At 42.1% G+C, this 20907-nt stretch overlaps 1 protein-coding gene across 12 annotated transcripts in view; it reads right to left on the minus strand.

The window, feature by feature from the left end:
- Positions 1-20907, minus strand: part of MYCBP2 (MYC binding protein 2) — a 409657-nt gene that overhangs the window by 205974 nt on the left and 182776 nt on the right. For all 12 annotated transcript variants that reach the window (XM_074962231.1, XM_074962238.1, XM_074962204.1 and 9 more), the window contains 6 exons: positions 20260-20356; positions 18085-18277; positions 16876-17150; positions 15139-15360; positions 6776-6967; positions 2098-2304 (listed from right to left, as the gene is read on the minus strand). In XM_074962231.1, coding sequence (XP_074818332.1) covers positions 2098-2304; positions 6776-6967; positions 15139-15360; positions 16876-17150; positions 18085-18277; positions 20260-20356 — 1186 coding nt within the window. The remainder of the gene's footprint in view (positions 1-2097; positions 2305-6775; positions 6968-15138; positions 15361-16875; positions 17151-18084; positions 18278-20259; positions 20357-20907) is intronic.

Below are 20907 nucleotides of genomic sequence, written 5' to 3' on the forward strand. Positions count from 1 at the left end.
ACAGTGGAAAAAAAAGTGGGGAGATTTTATATACACGGAGAACATAAAACAATGGGTGTTACCATACAGACTGTAACAAGAGTGACCAGGAAAGGTGAGCTATTACTAGCAGGAGAGCGCGGGGGGGGGGGGGGGGGCCTTTTGTAGTGATAATCAAGGTGGGCCATTTCCAGCACTTTACAAGAACGGTAGGAGGGGAAATAAACAAGGGGCAATAGTTTTACTTTGTGTAATGACACATCCACTCCCAGTCTTTATTCAAGCCTAAGTTAATTGTATCCGGTTTGCAAATTAATTCTAATTCAGGAGTCTGTTTTTGAAGTTTTTTTTGTTGAAGAATTGCCACTTTTAGGTCTGTAATCGAGTGACCAAAGAGACTGAAGTGTTCTCTGACTGGTTTTTGAACATTATAATTCTTGACGTCTGATTTGTGTCCATTTATTCTTTTACGTAGAGACTGTCCAGTCTGACCAATGTTGGGGCATTGTTGGCACATGACAGCATATATCACATTGGTAAATGCACAGGTGAACATGCCTCTGATGGCGTGGTTGATGTGATTAGGCCCTATGATGGTGCCACACTATCAGAGGCTCGTTCACCTGCGCATCTACCAATGTGATCTCTCCATCTACCAAACCTCACACCAGACTCTCGTATATTTTTGCCTTTTTTTGGTCAATTTTCTGTCTATGCTATTTTACCTCCTCTTTTGTTTTTTCTTATCTGTATATATTGCTTTCAAAAAGATTTCCTCCTCTATCCCCATCCCCCATTTTTTGTTTCCCTTCTTCTGGGGGTTCCCTCTGGTTTCTCCTGTCCTACAGAACCCCAAACTCTCCTAGGTGTTTTCCTCCCTTCTCTCACTCACCAGAAAGCTACATGCCATATGGAGTAGGAACTAATTTCTAAGGACAAATTCAGAGACCAGAATACATAGAATCATAGAATGTCAGGGTTGGAAGGGACCTCAGGTGGTCATCTAGTCCAACCCCCTGCTCAAAGCAGGACTAATCCCCCATTTTTTGCCCCAGATCCCTAAATGACCCCCTCAAGGATTGAACTCACAACCCTGGGTTTAGCAGGCCAATGCTCAAACCACTGAGCTATCCCTCCCCCAAATACATACATGAATATATGAATACATGTGCTTTTGCACCTGAGATGAGTGCCACAAGAGCAAAGAACAAAAACTTGGGGTAATTTACTGATTAATTTTTTGTAGTACAGTAACACCTTGAGGCCATAACATATCAGGGACCCATTCTGCAATAAGCTAGTACAAACACATGGTAAGAGACAAGCCCTGTCCTGAACATCTAAGAATCTAAACCAAAGGGTGAAAGGAAATATTACCCCTCATTATATAGATGGTGTTATTAGTCACAGAGAGATTAAGAGCCTGATCCAAAGCCTATTGAAATATACAGTAGGACTTCCATTTATTTCAGTGGGCTTTGGATAAAGCTGTAAGTGACTTCCCAAGGTCACAAAGGAAGTCTATGTCACAGATGGGAATTAACTCAAAACTTCTGAGTCCCAGTCCATCATTGCAATCAAAAAACCATCCTCTCTCTCTCAGGGAATACCTGACTCACAATTATGCACATGTGAGCTTCTTCCGTGTATGGTTATATTAGGGTTAATTGAGAAAGCAGGGAAAGATGGAGGGCACGTTTCAGAAGCCAACTGCTACTTTACTCATAGTTAAAGCTGCACATTTGTAAGGAGGAAGGGAAACAACTTTACTCTCACTTCGATTCTGTTTCAGATTTCCCTCCGCCACACTTCCCATCTCTGAATAGGCTGGCATTCCCAACCCTTGAGGTGGGAAACAACTTATCTATATACTGATAAAACTCAGCTGAAAGGATATGACCTCTCTTTACCACAGCTTCTCTCTTTAGTGCTATAATTGTATTTATTAAATCCAAAGAGTTTAAAGATTTTATTTTGAATAATGCTACTAATATTAATACTAATATAAGTTCGTAACATACTGTATTGGTGCACTGATATCTTGGAGAGTAAAAATATACACGTCCTACTTTAAAAACAAACAAACAAAAATAATATATGTTAAAGTGCAATACTTACATCATCAACTAACACCTCCAGCTCATATTCATGAATTCCTCCTCCTCCATAAACAGAAAACCCTACAACAACTACACCAGGTTTGTCCACAGAGAAACAGATTGCATCAGGGGACCCATTACCGGTATTCCAACTTCTTCCCTGACTTGTTTTAGTGAACCGGTTTGTGCTGGATTTGACAGAATGAAGGGAGTTAAGTCCATCAACCTGTAAAGAAATAAATGTAAGCAACAACTAGAATATACTTTGCTTTAAATGGAAGAAAGCAAAATTATCCCAATTATATACATATTTTTAACTTAGTAAATTTAGAAAGCAGATATTAGAACATCAGAGACATCACAAAAGAGGACTTTATTGCAACTTTAGTTAAAAATAAAAAGATTTATAGTAACTGCATCTCTTTCTCAATTTGTCTAAAATATCTGACTACATATTTTTAACAAAACTAGGTAGGAAATAGTTTAGAAACTTTAAAATGGCAAATTTAGCTTGAAATTTCTTTTTAAGGAAAGATATACAATATGGTAATGTCATGTATCACTTCTGTCACTCTTAGCAGATCAAATGAATCACTTTACTCACTCTTAAGCATCAAAAAGTTCAGCTGATTTTTGCAGCTTTTGTTTTAAGAATGGATATGACAAAATTCTGGAAGTACTGTTGTACTACTAAATGGAAAATTACTTACCTATAACTGGAGTTTCTTTGAGTGTGTGGTCCCTATCTGTACTCCACACACGGTATGGATGCTCTCTATGTGCATGAGAAAGGAGAATTTGCAGGTAGTGTCCGTTGGGTCTGCATCTGTGCCCTGATATCCTCATGCTCAGTACCGAGGTTACAAGGGAAGGTGCGGATCGACCACCTCCCCAGTTTCTTCTCTATCGTGAAATCAGATATAATCCCAAGCAGAGGGGAAGGAGGATGAGTAGTGGAATATAGATATGGTCTACACATCTCAAAGACCCTCCTCAAAGACAGGTAAGTAACCTTCTTTCTTCTTGAGTGCTGGTCCCTGTGTGTATTGCACATGTGGGTGACTGCTAAGCAGTATTCAACTAGGAGGGGGTACAAGAATGCAGCAGTATAGATGTATAATACTATTGCCCCGATGACTACATCTGCAGAAGAGGCTTGGACTAAAGTGTAATACTTCATGGAGTTCTGGATGGAACACAAAGGATGCCTTACAAATGTCCAATACAAGTACTTCCTGAAGAGATGCTAATGAAGTTGCCTGTGCTCTAGAATGGAATCTCACGGTGTCTGGAGAAGGAAAATGTGCTAACTGATACCAAAGGCTGATACAGCCAGAGATCCACCTAGAGTCTTTGAGCACATAATGCTTGCCCCCATCACTCGCTATAGTGACAAATAGACAACTTCCTAATTAATTTCATTCTTTGCAGGTAAACTGTTAAAAGCTCCTCAGAGGTCAAGGGAATGAAGTCTCTTCTCACTGGAAGCACGAGGTTTTGAAGAATATTGGTAGGCAAATTCACATGAAACTTGGTGATTACCTTAGGGATGACTTTCAGGTGGAGGCAAAAGGAAACCTTTTCCTTACGAAACATGGTGTATTGAAGATCAGCTATGAGAGTTCCCAGCTCACTCACCCTCCTGTGACACGATGGCAACAAGAAAGGTGATCTTCATAGAGAGGTGGGATACTGACCATGCAGCTAACAGTCCAAAGGACAATCTAAGTACTGAGAATACAAGACTGAGGTCCCATTGGTATGTGGGCTTCATTACTGCTGGGAAGGTCCTAGTGAGGCCCTTTAGGAGTCTGGTTGTAAGCTGGTAAATAAAAACACAATAGTCCTCCTCCAGAGGGTGAAAGGCACTGATTGCTGCTAAGTGGACCCACTGCAAGCCAGTAGAAAGACCTGATTGTCTTGAGAGTGAGGAGGCAGTCAATACCAGAGATACCTGCAGAGTCTCTGGAGAGAAGAGATGATGTTGTGCTCAGTAAGAGAAATGCCTTGATTAAGCTAGATAACATTTTCTGGTGGAGTCTTTTCTGCTGTGGTTGAGAACAGTCCGACTGGACTCCGAAAATGAACACTGTAGGTCTGATGCTTATCCCAATACCAGGCTGTGATGTAGAGATATGAGAACCCAGACAATCTGATCCCACCATTCTCCTGATTCAGCAGATCTGGGAAGGGCTAGATGCTGATGGGAGGACTGGTGAACATCTGCAGGAGGTATAGAAACCAGAATTGCCTGGGCCACCTGACTGCTATCAGGATCGAGCAACTCCAGCTGAGCCTGAGGATTAGCTAGGCCAGCCTCCAGGCTGATTAATGAGCTCAACTGAATTGTGATAGGATTGCCGTTTGATTGGCTGAAGAGAGCCAGCAGGCCTGCTTTTAATATCAGCAGCATCTGGTCACCAACTACTCAATGCTTTTGCCCTCAGCTTTGACCACTCTTGCCTCTGCCTGCTATTATCTTTCTCCAGCCCTGATCCTATCCTGCTCCAGCCCCGCATTCCCTTCCCAGCTCCTGGCTCTGACCCTTGGTCCCTGATGCCCTCAACCCAGTTCTAACTATTCAGTAAGACTGCTGACACCTGCCCGACAGGTGCAATGAAAATGAATTGTGAATCACCCATTTGTGGTCTATGGAGATGTGTCTGCTGAAATTGTCTGCCAGAGAGTTTTGTGCATGAAGGAGGTACATCACTAAAAGGGTGGAGTAATTCCAGATACACCAGTTCCATAAGTGGACCACCTCTATACAGAAGGATTTTGCTCCTCCCTGTTTGTTTATGTAGAAGACAGTCATCATATTGTCTGAAATTATTCAGATATGGCAGGACCATGTAAGTGGGAGGAAAGCACTGCAGGCCCTTCGTACTGCCCGTAGTTCTCAGAGATTGATATGGATACTGCCTTAGCCTTCTGATCAAAAAATTTAGGCGGATCCAAGTCTCTAGGGCCCAAGCATGAGGACTCAGCTGATTTGGAGGGAGTCAGAGAGGGATCTCTTCTTTTGGGATCAGATCTAGAAGGGGATCTGGTCCTGCATTTGTGAGAGTGCCCCTCACTCTCATGAAAAGCTTGAGAGCTCATGCTTGGAGGGGCACTGCTTGCAGACTGAGGACTGTGTATGTGATGTGGGGGGTCCTCCTGGTCTAGATCTGATTGGGGTCTCATGGCTTTTTCCATGAGGTGCTTCCTCTGTTGAAGCTCTTGTCCTTCTCAAGTTTGGGGTGGGAAGGAGTGGCAGATGCTGCACGTGGCAGAAACATGAGCCTCTCTAAGGCAGTAAAGGCAGCATTGGTGGTCACTGCTGACCAAGAAGGAGCAGGGGAGACAGTTCTTAAGCCTTGGAACTCTGTGCACAGTCCTTCTTCCAAGGGGAGAAAACATGGAGAGTCCCCAAGGCAGGGAAAAAATGCTCTATACAACTTAAAAAGTCTACTAGGAAAGCACTAAAAACTATAAACACTAAGAACCATTTACAATATATGTACACAGATAAGACGACTGAAGCAGCTTTGGTGAGAGAAGAGTCTTCCGACTCAGGCCATGCAGTGGAAAGAAGGAACTGGAGAGGAAGTTAATCCACAGCTTCGCTTATACCCTTGGGGTAGGCTATACTGCCATTCGAGACATGGCTGGGAGGAGAGTAGGTTGGTGACAGTTTAAAGATGTCAGTCAAGCTGCCCACTGGATGAACTTTATGGGCTGGAGCATGGGCAAATGGGACTCCTGGGCTGAGGAGCTGTAACAATGTTGCACTCATAAAAGGCTACACTGGATGACTGAAATGCCATATGTAGTCATGAAGTATTCAAAAGGCACTTGTTAACCCATCATATCAATGGTTATCTGTATTACAGTTCATCTAAATATTATATGAACCTTCCTTGATTAATAAGGTTCTACTATTAGTGGATATAATCTGTAAACTCATGGCCATGAATTGGAGTTATCCGCTGGCCAGGTTGCTCCACTCTGAGGTCCAAGGAGCCCTGGGTGGGTGGGTCTGTCAAAATGGAGGCACTTCTGGGTTTCCTCAACACTCCTTATCAGATTGGGGTGAAATTGAACAGTTCCTTATGAATACTGTGCAGGATAGGAAGCAAAAGAAGGTTAGGGGAGTCCTTCTGCAAGGCTTGATATTGGTAATTAGAAACTTAGTTTGAGAAAAAAAAATGCCCTTGTGGCAGAGGTGATGGTGATTAAAAGACCAATTGGTGGAGGGCGTTGAAGGGAAGGAGGATGCATGCCTTAACAGCCAGTAACAGCTATCTGGCTTGTGTTCAGGAGCAGGAAGAAGCCGTGGTCAAATCGCCTTTAAAAGAGATGACATTTAATTTTAACTCTACCTGAACAGTATTATTTGTAAATTCTCAGAAAATTAATTCTGTACCCAAAGAGTAATTGCTGTAATTTTGGGGAAGGTGCATTGTATTCTTCAGCCATAAAAAAATGGCTAATTGTGAACAACACTTCAATAATAGAGAGTGATTACACAATTTAAAAAGAAATATTTTAGTGATTTGAGAGAGACTTCCTATACATATGAGGAACAGCAGTAAAACCAGTAAAAATTTTCACACAGGTAGAAACTAAGTGCTACCACAGTAAATATTACACTCATAATGTACAAATATTGTAACACACTTATATCAAAGATAATTTTACATAATCATTATTACCTCAGATCCCAGTGCAGAAGCTGTAAGTTCACTCACAATACTAGCAAGAAGGCCACAGGTATTGGAAACCAGGTGTGAAGAGAAGAGCTCATTTTCTCGTCTAAGACTGTTTCTGACTGGTAACACAACAATAACCAGCATTTTTTCTAGCACTTCCCGAAAGCTTGTAATCCCTGAGATATTTTCCTCATTCTGTGGTATGAAAAGAAAAATTAGAAATGATAAACAGTATCTCTATATACAAATCATCTTGTAATAAAAATTGAGACATCAGTGCCTTTTTAAATTAGAACTTCAGATCACTTTAAAATCAAACCTTACGAAAAAATTTGTGACGCTAAATTCACATTCCTACATTTTGCATGAGCTCTGAATAAGATGATTAGCAGATTTATCCAGTAAAATTTCACATACATCAACGTATAAAATATCTTTTTATATCATTGCATTTTTTGCATTGATGCTGACATATCTCAGAACTACAATGGTGATGCAAGTTTTAAATTTTGATTCCTTAAAATTGCACCGATACTCTGCACTCCAAGGAAAACACCCACCTCCTATCCAAAAAACTCCGACTTTTATTTGAAACGTGGGTCTACTTTAACAGAAAAAACCCTAAATTTTTCTGAGAATAAGGTTTACCAGTTCAACCACCAGTACCTCTACATAAAAGTAAACTTGTAATGAAATAATTTAATTATCTTGCAATAATAATTGAGGTATCAGTACCTTTTTAAATTAGATCATAACTTTTAAAAATCAAGACTTAAGGAAAATGTTGACGCTAATTCATGTTTAGTGTACAATCGTAGCAATTCAACAATTCATTCAGCCAGACATAGATTTATGTTTTTTCTTCTCAAATACAATAAAAACTAGGTTTCATTAAGAATATTATGCTATAACCTGAAAGACAATTCCTAGATAGGCTTGTGTATAGCCACAACGGTCATAATAGACCCTTATATTCTGTTACCTCATCAATAGCTGTATCCCAGCAATGGAAGCTCTCCCTACTGGAGGAGACTGTCTCAGCTTTTTTCATATAGCATTAATCATGAATCATACAATGAAAGTCAATGCAGAGATTAAGCAGATATGTATCAGTCTGCATGTCTTCTCTGTCCCAGAAGCTTCCGCTTTTTGTAAAGGTATGTCTACACTGGATAGTAAACCCAGGCTCTGAGTCAGCTTTGCACCCAACCCCCCCCCCCCACCATCCACCAGAGTGGATCTGATTTAAATCACTAGTCAGGAAGACTCGATTTAATCATGGATTTCTACATAAAAGTGCATTCTTGGTTTTTGGTTTTTTTTTTAAATCAGATTTTTATCCACCCTGCCATCCACACACAAAACCTTCTGAGAGGTGCCAGAAGCCTCTCAAGATGCAGGCCTGCTGACTAGCCCAGGGGTATGAGTCTGAGTCAATATCCTACTGTGGCACAGGTCCAAGCCTGCTAGCTTTGGAGTGTGGATGCAGGCAAAGCCCAGGTCACCAGACTTGTGTTAGGAAAGACCATCATTGCTATCCCACAGTCCCCTAGGCCTGTGTGTTCTGAACCTTCAATCCCCAAACTTTCCCATCTGACTTCCAGGAACTGGAAGCAACCTCCGGGTTAAAACACAACTGCCTGGCATTTAACCCTCAGCATACTGCTAGCTGGACAGAGGAACACAGAAAGATTCTGATGAATCTGTGGTGTGAGGAGAACAAGAGCCATGGTTTCAGCAAGAACTCAAGAAATGAGCATGTGTACACAAGCATCTTGGAGAGGCTGACAGCACCTGTGCTCCACCAGCCCAGAGATCAATGCTGGGAGCAGGTTAAGTCCTTCAAGAATGCCTACCACAAACCCAGGGACAGAAACCACACCTCAGAGAACTCCCAGTCTACCTGCCACTTCTACAAGGAATTTGATCAAGTGCTGGGGACCACACCAAGAGGCCTGAGCAGGGATGGCATGCTTATAACCACGAGGCAGAACCAGAGGAGTGCCTGCAGTTGCTGGATCAACCCCTCAAAGTAACCCTGTTGCTGATGCCAGTACCAGATCAGGCTATGCTGCCAGAGCAGCTGCAGAACATCCTGGGCCCATATTCAGAGGATCTGTTTGGGGACGGCCCTGGGGAGCAGCCCACAGCCAAAAAAACAGCACAAACAAGCACGAGAGTTGGAGCCTGGGAGATTTCAACTACCATTGCGGGGGGGGGGGGGGCAGGGGGGAAGGAATTATTGCTAAGAATGGGAGGGATTTCCAGGATACACCAAATTATATTATGTTTACAAGCAAAAGGTTGGTAGCATGCTTCCTTTGGGGGTGGACTCCACACCATTTCCATAGCTGCCGCTCCCTCACCCTGAGGGATTCAAAGGGGATGGCAAAAAAACAGGGAAATGGCAAAAAAAAAGTTAAACAAGCAGTTAGCGTTAACTTTTTACTAGCTACACTCTTATTGATAGGAAAATGAGTTGATGTATTAGATTTATGGAGCTTACATTCCTTATTCCTGCAAGTATAGCACTGTCTAACTTCATCACAGTGGACCGTCTCTTGGCTCAGCTGAAGTATCGTCAGTCCAAATGATAGCAGTGAATGTATTTTGTCCTTGGCTGCCTATTTGGTCTATGTAGGAATGTAGAGTGGGTGTAAGGAGGCTGTAATGCGTCTCCATCCTAAATCAGAATCTTATTGATTTTGTCACAATTTTTCACCCATTCCTGGCTGGTGATGCATGTGAACTTCTCACAGAGTATGTCTATACAGCTCCTGGCAGCAAGCCTCTCAGCTGGCGTCAACAAACTCAGCCTTGCACTACAGCTAAACATATCTGTTGGTATTGTGGGTTGGGCTGGGGCTCAGACTCTGAAGCCTAGGGAGGTAGGTAGGCTTCAGAGTCCAACCTTCAGCCCAAGCCAAAACTTCAAAGCCCTGCCTACACAGCTAGTTTTGGAGTACTAGCCTGAGTCCAGCAACCCAGGCTGGGAGGCTCGCTGCCATGGGCTGTGTAGACATACCCACATAGTAGGAACACTAGATGGTTAGTTAAATTCCAGGGCTGACCACACTTATTATGGCTGCCTCTGTAGCTCAGAAGCCCTCTTCATTCATAGATGTGATCGGACACCAGATACCAAAAAATCTCCTTAGAATAGATGGATGGCGCTCCTCCGCTGGTCTGTAATATAAGTTCTTGTTTCTACTCAGGCACTTCTAGGACAACAATGTCCTCCAGACTTTGTCTTGCCTGAAAGGACTGTAAAATCATAGTAACAGGGTCCTCTTCATAGGAAACCTCAGTATCAATGGGAAAAAATATGGAGACTTGTTTATTATTTTAATTGATTTTGGTATGTCAATTTATCGTGTCTCTTGGCTTAAAGCATGGCTTGCAGGAGCGTCTAAACCGGCCAGTGAGTGACAAATAAAATAAAACCAATTTTTATAAAAATATCATATCCTGTGACCTTGAAGTACTGAAGTCCCTGAAAAAGGGCAATCGTCTTTTCCCCACCCCACACCCGGATCAGACAATGTGCTCTTATTTTCCTTATCAGATCCTTTCACCTTTGCTGGACAGACACAAGGAACCAGGAACTGGGGGAAGCAGATTCTCAACTAATATGCAAGAAGAGTCAGGAATGAAATGATGCACGAATTTTGGCCAGGGCTGATGAACAGCTTGATTACAAGAGAGAAGAGGAGGCTATAGACAGAGGAAGGCAACCTAGCTAGCAGGAGGAGAAACCGATGGTGTAGTTCCTGCAACATGGCCAGAGATTGAGGAAGGAGGACAGGGTCCAGCACCAGGAGCTTTTTTAGAGGTTGCTCACTATCAAGCTACAAGCTCTAGCTCCACGTGCTGAGTCCCCGCTCCATTCTACCACGTCCTGCAGCCTACGCAGTCAATGGACAATTCTGGGGTTGTCCGGTTCATGATTCAAGCAATAAAACACTGCATGGGACAATAAAATGTATCCTGTACATGAGTCTGCACCTGTTCATCCGCAACTTATGCGTGCAAAGCACACCAGAATGGCCAAGGAGAAAAGGAACATGGGAGAACTGCTGTGGTGCCACTGTACAGACCAATCACCCTCTCCAGTTCCTTCTCTAGCATGAATCAAGAATTAAGTCTGCAGCAGAGGGAGGAGGATGGATAGTAGAACGCAGATAAGGACCAAATATCTCAAAGAACTCCAGCCACAGCACAGGTATGTAACCTCCCCATTTCTTCTTTGTGTATTCCATTCTGCGTGATTGATGAGCAGTGTCTATTCTGGTGGTGGGTGTGAGGAAGACTGGGACACTGCAGATGGGAGCACAGCAGTACCCAAGAAGTGTCAGCTTTCAAGGCTGGTACTAAGGCCTAATATCTAGAGAAGGTATGCACTGACTTACAGATTACATTAATAGGGACATCTCTCAAAAGCTATTGAAGCTGTCTGAGCTCTGGTAAAGTGGACTTTCAAATCTTGTAGTGGAGCAGTGTTAGTTCATAACACAGTAGGATGCACCCTGAGATCCACTTGGGAAGTCTTTTCAAACAATATGGCTTCCCTGCCATTCATTCTGCAAATGATATGAACAGCCTAGGCAATTTTCTAAATGGTTTTTATTCTTTGCTGATAGAATACCACTGCACTATGAACATCCAGAAAATGCTGATGTTTGTATTTGCTAGTGGTGTGAAGTTTCAGAAAAAAGTTAGGTGATGGGCTGATGGAGATGAAAGTCTGAAATCACTTTAGGAATAAACTTAGGATGCAGTCTCAACACAATCTTAACTTTGTGAAGGACTGCATTGTGGGTTTGCCACAAAGTCTCCCACTTCATCCATCCAATGGAGTTGATGGCTTTAATGGAGAAATGATATAGGAAGCCAGACACCAATGATTCAAAAGGAGGCCTTGTTAGTGCTGAGAGGACCAGACTGAAGTCCCAAGATGGAGGAGATTTGCTTACAGTTGAGAAAGTTCTCACTTAAGTCTTTCAAAAAATAAATTGTTACAGGATGGACAAAATATAGCAGCCATCGATTAGAGGATGGCAGGCACTAATAGTTCCCAAGTGGACACCTATGGAGCTAAGTGAAAGACCTGAGATCTTCATGGAGAAGAGGTTGTCCAGGACAGTAGGGATGTCGATTTCTCCTGGAATTATGTGACAATTATTGGCCCAGATGGAAAACTGTTACCACTTGGATGTGTAGCATTTTCTCATGGACTTTTTCCAACTGTTGAGAATAGCACCAACTGCCTCTGAACAAGCTTTTTCTAGGCTAAGTGCCCATCCAAAAACCAAGCTCCTATTCTCTTCACAGGGCTAGAAACGCTGTTGGGAGGGAGTCTCCCTCCTCTTGTGTGGGAGGGAGACTAACTTGTTTATACTGTCTCTGTTTGGTGAGTGAACTGTGTGAAGCTAGTCATGTAGGTAACCATGTCTCACAAATGGGATTACACAAATGCAGGATGCCACATGACAGAGGGGCATGAAACAGGTGCAAATCTGCATCTGTGGGCTTAGACCAAGTTGTGCAGCAAGCTCTTCTGTGGCCTGGAACCTGTCCTACTGAAGATACACTTTTGGCTGCGATCGAGTCTAGACTCGCTTCTACAAACGCTATGGACTGGGTTGGTGTCAACGTGGACTTGACAGCCCAAAACATCAACACCCTATACTAGCACTCTACCCAGATGTTACAGAACACTCAGGAAACTGAGCGTATGAGTACTGCAGGACAATGGCTAACATCTTCTCTTCACTAAGACAAACTTAGGTGTAGCTCAGATATATCAAAGAAGAGATAATGAAGTGTAGATAGCGCCTCTTTGCTACACCTGACCCATGCTCAAACACTGAACCTACTCAACACAAACCACCCCAGACTTCCTAAATGTAAGTGGTAAATTAGATTAATCTGATATCTCCAGAGTGGTGTCATGGGTGAGCTAATCATCCATTTAGGGGAACATGTGAACTCCCAAACTGTGCAAGAAAGCCACAACCATCACCCAGCATTTTGTGAAAACTGGGACTGATGCCAGCTTCAAAGCCCTGAAAATATCACAGAATCATAGAATCTCAGGGTTGGAAGGGACCTCAGGAGGTCATCTAGTCCAACCCCCTGCTCAAAGCAGAATCGATCCCCAAGTAGTCATGATGTTCCTCCTACAATTAATCTAAGATACTGTGGTGATAAGGAATTATCCCTATAGGCAAGCATCAATAGCATCCAGGGCAGGAAAGAGAAGATGTGACCATCTTGAATTTTTCCTTGACCAAATACTGATACAAGTCCATAGCACCAAAATGGGCTGGAGTCTGCGTGTCTTCGATTATCAGGAAGAAAATGGAATAAACGGCTCTCTTTGCCAGAAGGAACTTACTTCCTACTGTGTCCCTTCTTGATAAGGCCATACCCAAGAGTGTACCCAGAGGCCAGGGGCAATCTACAGAGGTTGGGCTTATTAAAAAATTTCATCTTGCAGGTAAACCATAATACTCAAGATCCATGTGTTCTAGGTAGCTAAGGACCACTAACCGGCATGGTAAAAGGCCCCAAACTCCCCCCAGTAAGGTGGTTTGGCAAACTACAGCAAGTAGCTGACTGTCTAGATCAAGGGTGGGCAAACTTTTTGGCCCAAGAGCCACATCGGGGTGCGAAACTGCATGGAGAGCCGGGTAGGGAAGGCTGTGCCCCGCAAACAGCCTGGTCCCCGCCCCCTAGCCACCCCTCCCCCCACTTCCTGCCCTGAGTGCCCCCTCAGAACCTCCCACCCCCGCTCCCTGACCCCTATCCACACCCCCACCCCCTGACAGGCACCCCAGGACCCGATCCCCTATCCAAACCCCCTGCTCCCTGTCCCCAGACTGCCCCGCCCCCTATCCACACCCCTGCCCCCTGACAGGCCCCTCAGGACTCCCAAACCCTATCCAACCGCCCTGTTCCCCGACCCCTGACTGCCGCGCCCCAGAACCTCCGCCCCATCCAACCTCCCCCTGCTCCCTGTCCCCGACTGCCCCCCGGGACCCCCTACCCAATGCCCTTCTCTGCCACCCCCTTACCATGCCGCTCAGAGCAGCAGGAGCTCGCAGCCCCACTGCCTGGATGGAGCCAGACTCGCTGCCCACACAGTGTCATCACTCCAGGGGAGGGGGAACAGCAGGGGAGGGGCCGGGGGCTAGCATCCCTAGCCAGGAGCTCAAGCACCAGGTAGGATGGTCCCGTGGGCCATAGTTTTCCCACCTCTGGTCTAGATGTTCTGGAACCCTTCAAAAACCCTTCTTAGGTGCTTGTGGACAGGGGGCCTAGAATCTTTCATTTCTGCTGCTAGTGAGCTGATTTGTCTGTGTAGGGAGGTACTGGACACCTTGAAAGCCAATCATTAATGTAGAAAAACACATAACCACCACCACAAATAGTGGTGAGGAAAGTGAAATACAGCCAGGCCCCACTCAAGTAAACATCTACTCTGCCTTCAGTGGAGAGATTTCTGCTGTTCCCCAAAGCAGTTCTCCCCAGGGCAGGGTAGTTCTTCAGGTTTCTTCTTGAACTTTTGGTGGAACCCAGACTACCGCAGCGAAGCAAATCTTCAGGCTTCCAACTAAGAGCTGAGACAGCAGCTCTCTTAATCCTATCACCCATATCAAAAGCTTCTTATACAAGATTCTGGGCCCGGGCCAATCCTTCAAAACATCTAGCATCTGTCACGTTGATTCATTAAAGTACAGTACTGGTTTTGAACATATACTATTATTGCTGCAGGACCCTGCTTCATTCAATGTGGAGGCTGCGTGGCTTGTGGGTTTTGTTTTTTTTAATCCTTGCTTATGTGTGGTCCCCTGACTCATTCACTGCAGACCTTCCAATCTCCCAGGACCAGCCTCAATCACTGCTCACTCCTGCCTTATTTATGATCCAAAAGTAGTATGAGATCATTCATTGAAGCCCATCAGTCTCACTGATCATGGACACACATTAAAAAAAGCCTTACTCAGCTTATGTGGTCACATGTGCTAAGTCAATAAAAAACTGAGATTATTAATGAAAAATATGTAATAAAACTAACAGTAACAAAAGGGTATTTTCCCAAAATGTACTCAAATGACTAAGCTACTTTTGATTAAACTTTCCAAAAATTAATTTTCTCTCCAGTTGAGAACAAATGTGGGAAGTTTCAGCCTAAAAGATGAATCTTTGACAAAGTTGTAAGCATCTGAAATAGACCACTTAGAATGGAAACATGTAGGCAACCTCAGCTACAATCCTATAAACCGGACTCAGATTACCTTTCCATTCTAATGGTTTGCTGTCACAAAAAAATTAAATAGATAGATTTCAGAAAGTTTCCTAACCTGACTAAGTTTTTCCATATGGGCTACCAAGAGAGGGAAACGGTGGGCCAGTGCAGAGTCATTCTCGGTGCTGACTTGTTTGACCATGGATCGCAGCAACACCTCGCCATCATAAGTGATAGGAAAGATAGAGGTCAGCTTTACGGAAGTGTGACACAGGGCTGACATTACAGCTGCAAGAAGCCGGCTACTTGATGTTTTGAAGTTTGCTTCCTGGATGTCCTTTACAAAAAAAAAAAGAAAGAAAATATCAAATAATAAGTGAATTATAGGTTTTCAAATTCATACTACTATTTTGTGCACATTCCACCTTACATACCTAAATGGCCTCCATCACCATAGTACCTGAGAACCTCACAACGCCTCTGTGAAGTAGGGAAGTACTATTAACCCCATTTTACAGATAGTCTCTCTGCTCCTCGGTTCCTAAGTAACTTGCCCAAGGTGTCACAGGCTATATTTCAGGCAGAACTGAACCCAGACCTCTTGAATTATAGTCTAGTTCTTTAAACAAGGGACCATTCTTCTATTCTCACAGTAGTTTCCTCTCTCCTAGTAACATTCAGGTTACTGTGCCACTAAAACTAATATTAATTTTTATGCAAGAAGCTTCTACATCACAGTGAAAGGCTTTTTCCAGTGGCACTTTAGTTATTAAAGCTATTTTTAAAATGTTTGCTGTAAGTAGCAAAGCATAAAAATGTCAATTCTCTTGTATAATTTTACATTCACTCTTTGGCTCTCAAACAGTTTTTAGCTTAAGTTTATTAACACATTATTTCTCTCAAATGTTGTTTTACTTCCGCAAATTTATGACATTATCAAATTACAACTTTTAAACTTGAAAATTATTATGTCCTCAGCTGAACAATAAACTTAAGCATATGAATGATTTTAACCATAAAAGTTGGCCTTAGTAGGCTTCAAAGAATCAGTTTCATTTACAGCTATTCATGTGTTGCACCACATTAGGTCACAGCTTCAATAGGGATCTATTGGGACTGTGACACTCCCATTTATTTCAATGAGAGTTAGTCGCCTAATGAACTCCCATTGAAATAAATAACCTAACCTGCACAGACACTTCTGAAAATCCCACTAGGTGCCTATCTGCATCTTTAGGAATCTAAATACCTCTGAAAATCCAGCCTGTGGTGACCAGAAACAATCTGCCAATTCACTAACTACAGTTAATACTTCCTTTGTTTCTTAAAGTTTTAAAAGCAAAGCTGATGCTTATTTTTTTCTTATGTATCCAGAACATTTAAGGTATTTTAATTTAACTAATTAAAATGTTTTGTGCATTTTCAACTAAATATTTCCATCCAAAGGCAAATCCCACAAACACAAATACCAAATAAAAAATTATCCAGTAAATAAATGCATCCTACACCATTTTCCAAAATATTGTGTCCAAAAGGGTATCTATAAAAGCCTTAAGAATTTGTCTCTTCTTCCCTTTCTATTACACCTTCTATCTGAGACTATACTTAGAATGTCATTGTCAATTCATAATAAACCCCACCCAGAATATTGTACCTTAGATCATAAAACAGCAGTTATAGGATTTATAGTATGTTTATAGAAGTGAATAGCACAACTCGAATTGTAAAAGCAGGATAAAAATTAATCTAGCTTAAAAAAGTGAAAAAAAGTAGAATAGGAATCTTATTTTTGTGTCCCTTTACAGCACAGCATTGTAAGAACTACTGTTCAGTGATGTTATTTAGGGTATACCTGATCTAAACAATTCAGCAAGTCACAGAGGCAAGCCCATTGTAGAGCTGGTGTTGGACAGAAAGAGTGAAAGCAGGCTGTGAAAGTGTTATGACATTCTTGAAGAACAGCTTCTAGAAGACTCAGGGGCTGACTGAGATATCCTTGGGGGTCATTGTCCAGCTTTACCATACAGTGATCAACACCTTCAGATAGAATTTTTCTCAGCAAGGTTCTTGTCTTCCCAATGCAGTCTGCTAACTTGCTAGTTTCCTCTACAACAGCCTTAGCAGTAGCTAGAATGTGACAAGAAGCAGTACATTAAATTTACAATTAACAAAATATCAGTGTATATTCTTGTCTATTAAAATGTAAATTATAGTCAGTAGCTAAACACAAAAGTTACACAGAAAGTTAAAAAGAGTACTTACACATTTTTAACAAGAGAAAATTTAAAAGCAGTTTAGTAATTGTATATACCAACACAAAGCAAGACAAATCAAAATTAAGCAACGTTAAATATACGTAAGAACTTGAATCTTTTCAGTCCTAGATCCTAATGAAACAAAACAAAGATATACAGACGCTACTTTTCAGAGTAGCAGCCGTGTTCGTCTGTATCCGCAAAAAGAAAAGGAGTACTTGTGGCACCTTAGAGACTAACAAATTTATTTGAGCATAAGCTTTCATGAACTATAGCGAAGTGAGCTATAGTTCACGAAAGCTTATGCTCAAATAAATTTGCTAGTCTCTAAGGTGCCACAAGTACTCCTTTTCTTTTTACAGACGCTACTGAATTTTAATAAAGATGCACTTAGCTTGCAAGTGTGAAAACAGCAAACACATTTGCTTTCAAATTTTAATGGATTATGTTTACTAGCAAAGCAAATACTATGCACAGAAACTGGTTAACAAACCACAGGGTAGTCCTGAAGACATAGTTATGTACTTAAGCATGAAAATATATTTCGATATAATTAAGAGGTTACGGAAACATGTGCAGCTATATGTTCCATTAGGCACATAATTGATAGTGCAAAAGTTTCCTATTTCTGAATGCATCAATCCCTACTCTCTTAAATTGCTCCAATAAAAATATTTCAAACTGTGCTACAGCTGCTAAAAATCAATTATTTGAAAATTTAGTTTATTACTCAAGTTATCTCCATATTGTACGTTACCTGTCTGCTGATAAATATGATTCACATGCATCAGACCAAACAATATTACCTGACATGGGGTATATCTCACATGTGTAGACCCTCAGCAACCTAAGACAACAAGTGCCCACAAAACGCAACCGCTCTAGATCGAGAAGGGTAGCTGTATACTGGAATCCTTTCAATCCCCGAAGCTCCTCAACTCCTAGCACTAAGGTTGTCCAACTCCAATGAAGAATGCTCAGCAATGACTCAAAGCATTCCTATTTCAGGAAAGGAAAAAAAAAGTCTAGTTCAAATTTCTAAGGAAGATTATAAACTAATGGCACCTATCTCCATCTGTAATATAAAAAAACTCTTACGTCAATACACACACACACAAAACCTTACTAACCACATTAAAGAGTGCTTTTAATTTGAGTATGAGAAAAGAAAAATGCAGGATCTACTTCACTATTATAACACAGATACACCCCCAGCAGCCTGCATTGTATACAAAAATACCTTGTGAGTGGAAACTGAAAACTGAAGATAAGCCTCTCTATCATATATAAAATATTCAGGTGATCAACATAGCTGATAGCCCTAATTAATATATAATGAATTAAAATAAGCTTTCAAAAATTGTTTTTAGTTGTTGAATAAGAACCATGGACAATTTTCAAAAAATACTTATTTTCAACTGAGTGCATCCTTGCCTTAATGAAAAAGAATCTATAACTACATGCCTGCTGCTGTCAATGTCAGAGCTTACAAGCTAGCCAGGTTTAAAACTATGTCAGTACTTGGATGGGACACTGCCTAGGAACACCTAAGAGTTCTGGGGAAAAACGTGTTGGTTATTTATAAAGTGCCCTAAACAGAAAAAGAGAAAGGATGTCCCCATCCCAAATAGTTTACAATTCAGGTTAAGACATGACATGATATGAGAAGGGATGACAAAACATAGGTTTGATGGAGAGTAACTGTTAGTTTGTTTTAATGCTATTATTAAAAGAAGGCAACAAGGGTTTTCTGGCCACATGGAAAGTTTTAAGGAGAAACCTAAAGGAGGACAGCAGATAACAGACTGGGTAATTAAAGGAGTTTCAAACACAGATGGCCACATAAAAAAGGACATTAAAAAAAAGCTGCTGAATGTAACAGGGTGGGCTGCCTCCCTAGTGCCCCTTGTGGTCAGGGGCGCCCTGCCTCATTTTCCTCTTCACTCAGGCTTCTCAATAATTCCATAAAGACTTCTGCCCAATAAAAATTCCCCTTCTTGAGGTCTGGTTTATTAGCATAAAATAAACTCAAAATAAAGTCTCTTCAGCCTTAGTCTCACACTGGGCACAGCCACTCCTCCTTGAGGTCTGTCTGCCTTCCTTCAAGCATTCAAACACTCTTCTGCTCCAGTTCCAACCTGGGCACAGCCCCTTCTCCTGATGGTCTCACTTACTGCTCTCCCAGTACTTCTTGCCTGGATCTTAGCTTTCTCTGCCTTTTCCAAAGCCTTCTTCCCCATTGGTGACTTCCCTCTGCTGAATCAGGGCCCTTCAGGAGCCTTCTTCCTTTCTGCAGTGTTTGCAGGCATCTTCCAACGCCAACCTACAGTCTCTTCTCTCTTTAGGCTCCCTCCTTATCTACCCCAGGACTTATCTGGGTTACCTGACCTCCTCATTCTCCCCATCTAGGGAGGAGAGTTCCCTAGATGGGGAGAATGAGGAGATTATGATGCCTGTAGCTCCAGCCCCGGAGTTGGTGCCTATACAAGGAGCCACATATTAACTTCTGAAGAGCCGCATGTGGCTCTGCAGCCACAGGTTGGCCACCCCTGCAACAGACAGTACTAGGTGCCTCAAAACTGCGTGGAATCATTAACAACTTATTAGCTGGTAAAGACAATGATTTGTGATACTATCAATACATATGAATATTTACACATCAAAAGTGAAGGCAATTTTCCAAACTAGCTTACTCATTAAAAGGTAAAAACATACTGCAATAAATATGCAGTTATATTTTCTGGACAACCACAATGATAATCAAAGTTTACTCGGACATGAGTTTGCATTTGAATGTTGACGGAGAAGTGAAAAAAACTGCCTTTAATACATGAATACATCTAGCTTCCTCTCAATGTATGTGAATTTTTATTAAGTTGTAGCAGAAAATACAGTAAAATTAAAAAAATTTCCTTGAAATTCTTTAGATTTTGCAATCAGAAAAGAATACACAGAAAATGAAGACTGTAACTGGTACTCACCACTGAGACAGTTCTTGCAAATGACCTCTTTAAAATATGAACAGGCTCGCTGGTTTGCTGTTTTCCTTTTGATGCACTGCCATCACTTGTTGGCAGTCTGAAAGCAGAAATTGAGAAATGAAATGATAAACCCTGATTGTGTTTTTAAGCATGTTTTGTTTTATTATACTGGTTAGCGACAATGCAGTACAGGGATATCCTACTGGGATTACCTAGAAATGTTACTTTAGAAATGAAGTGAAGTAAACAATTCTTCTCAGAGGAATAGATCTGCCAATTTGGATTCTGCACTATTAGGAAGGAGGGCTGTCCTTCAAACAAACACTGATGAGTAAGGCTACCTTTTAGTCACAGGTATTTTTAGTAAAATCATGGACAGGCCACTGGCAGTAAACAAAAATTCATGGCCTGTGACCTGTCCATGACTTGTACTATACCCCTGACTAAATCTTGGGAGTGCTGTGGGTGCTGGAGGCAGCGGCCCGGGAGGTGCTGCAGGTATTCAGAGGCGGGAGCATGGGGTGCAGCAAGTGTTTGGGGGGGGGGGTGCAGGTGCTGGGCGGTCCAGGGGGGCTCAAGTCAGAAGCAGTGACATGTCCCTCCCTAAGCTCCTATCTCCATGAGCTGCCAGCTCCGCAGCTCCCATTG

This window comes from Natator depressus, chromosome 1, assembly GCF_965152275.1.
Source record: "Natator depressus isolate rNatDep1 chromosome 1, rNatDep2.hap1, whole genome shotgun sequence".
Lineage (NCBI taxonomy): Eukaryota > Metazoa > Chordata > Testudines > Cheloniidae > Natator > Natator depressus.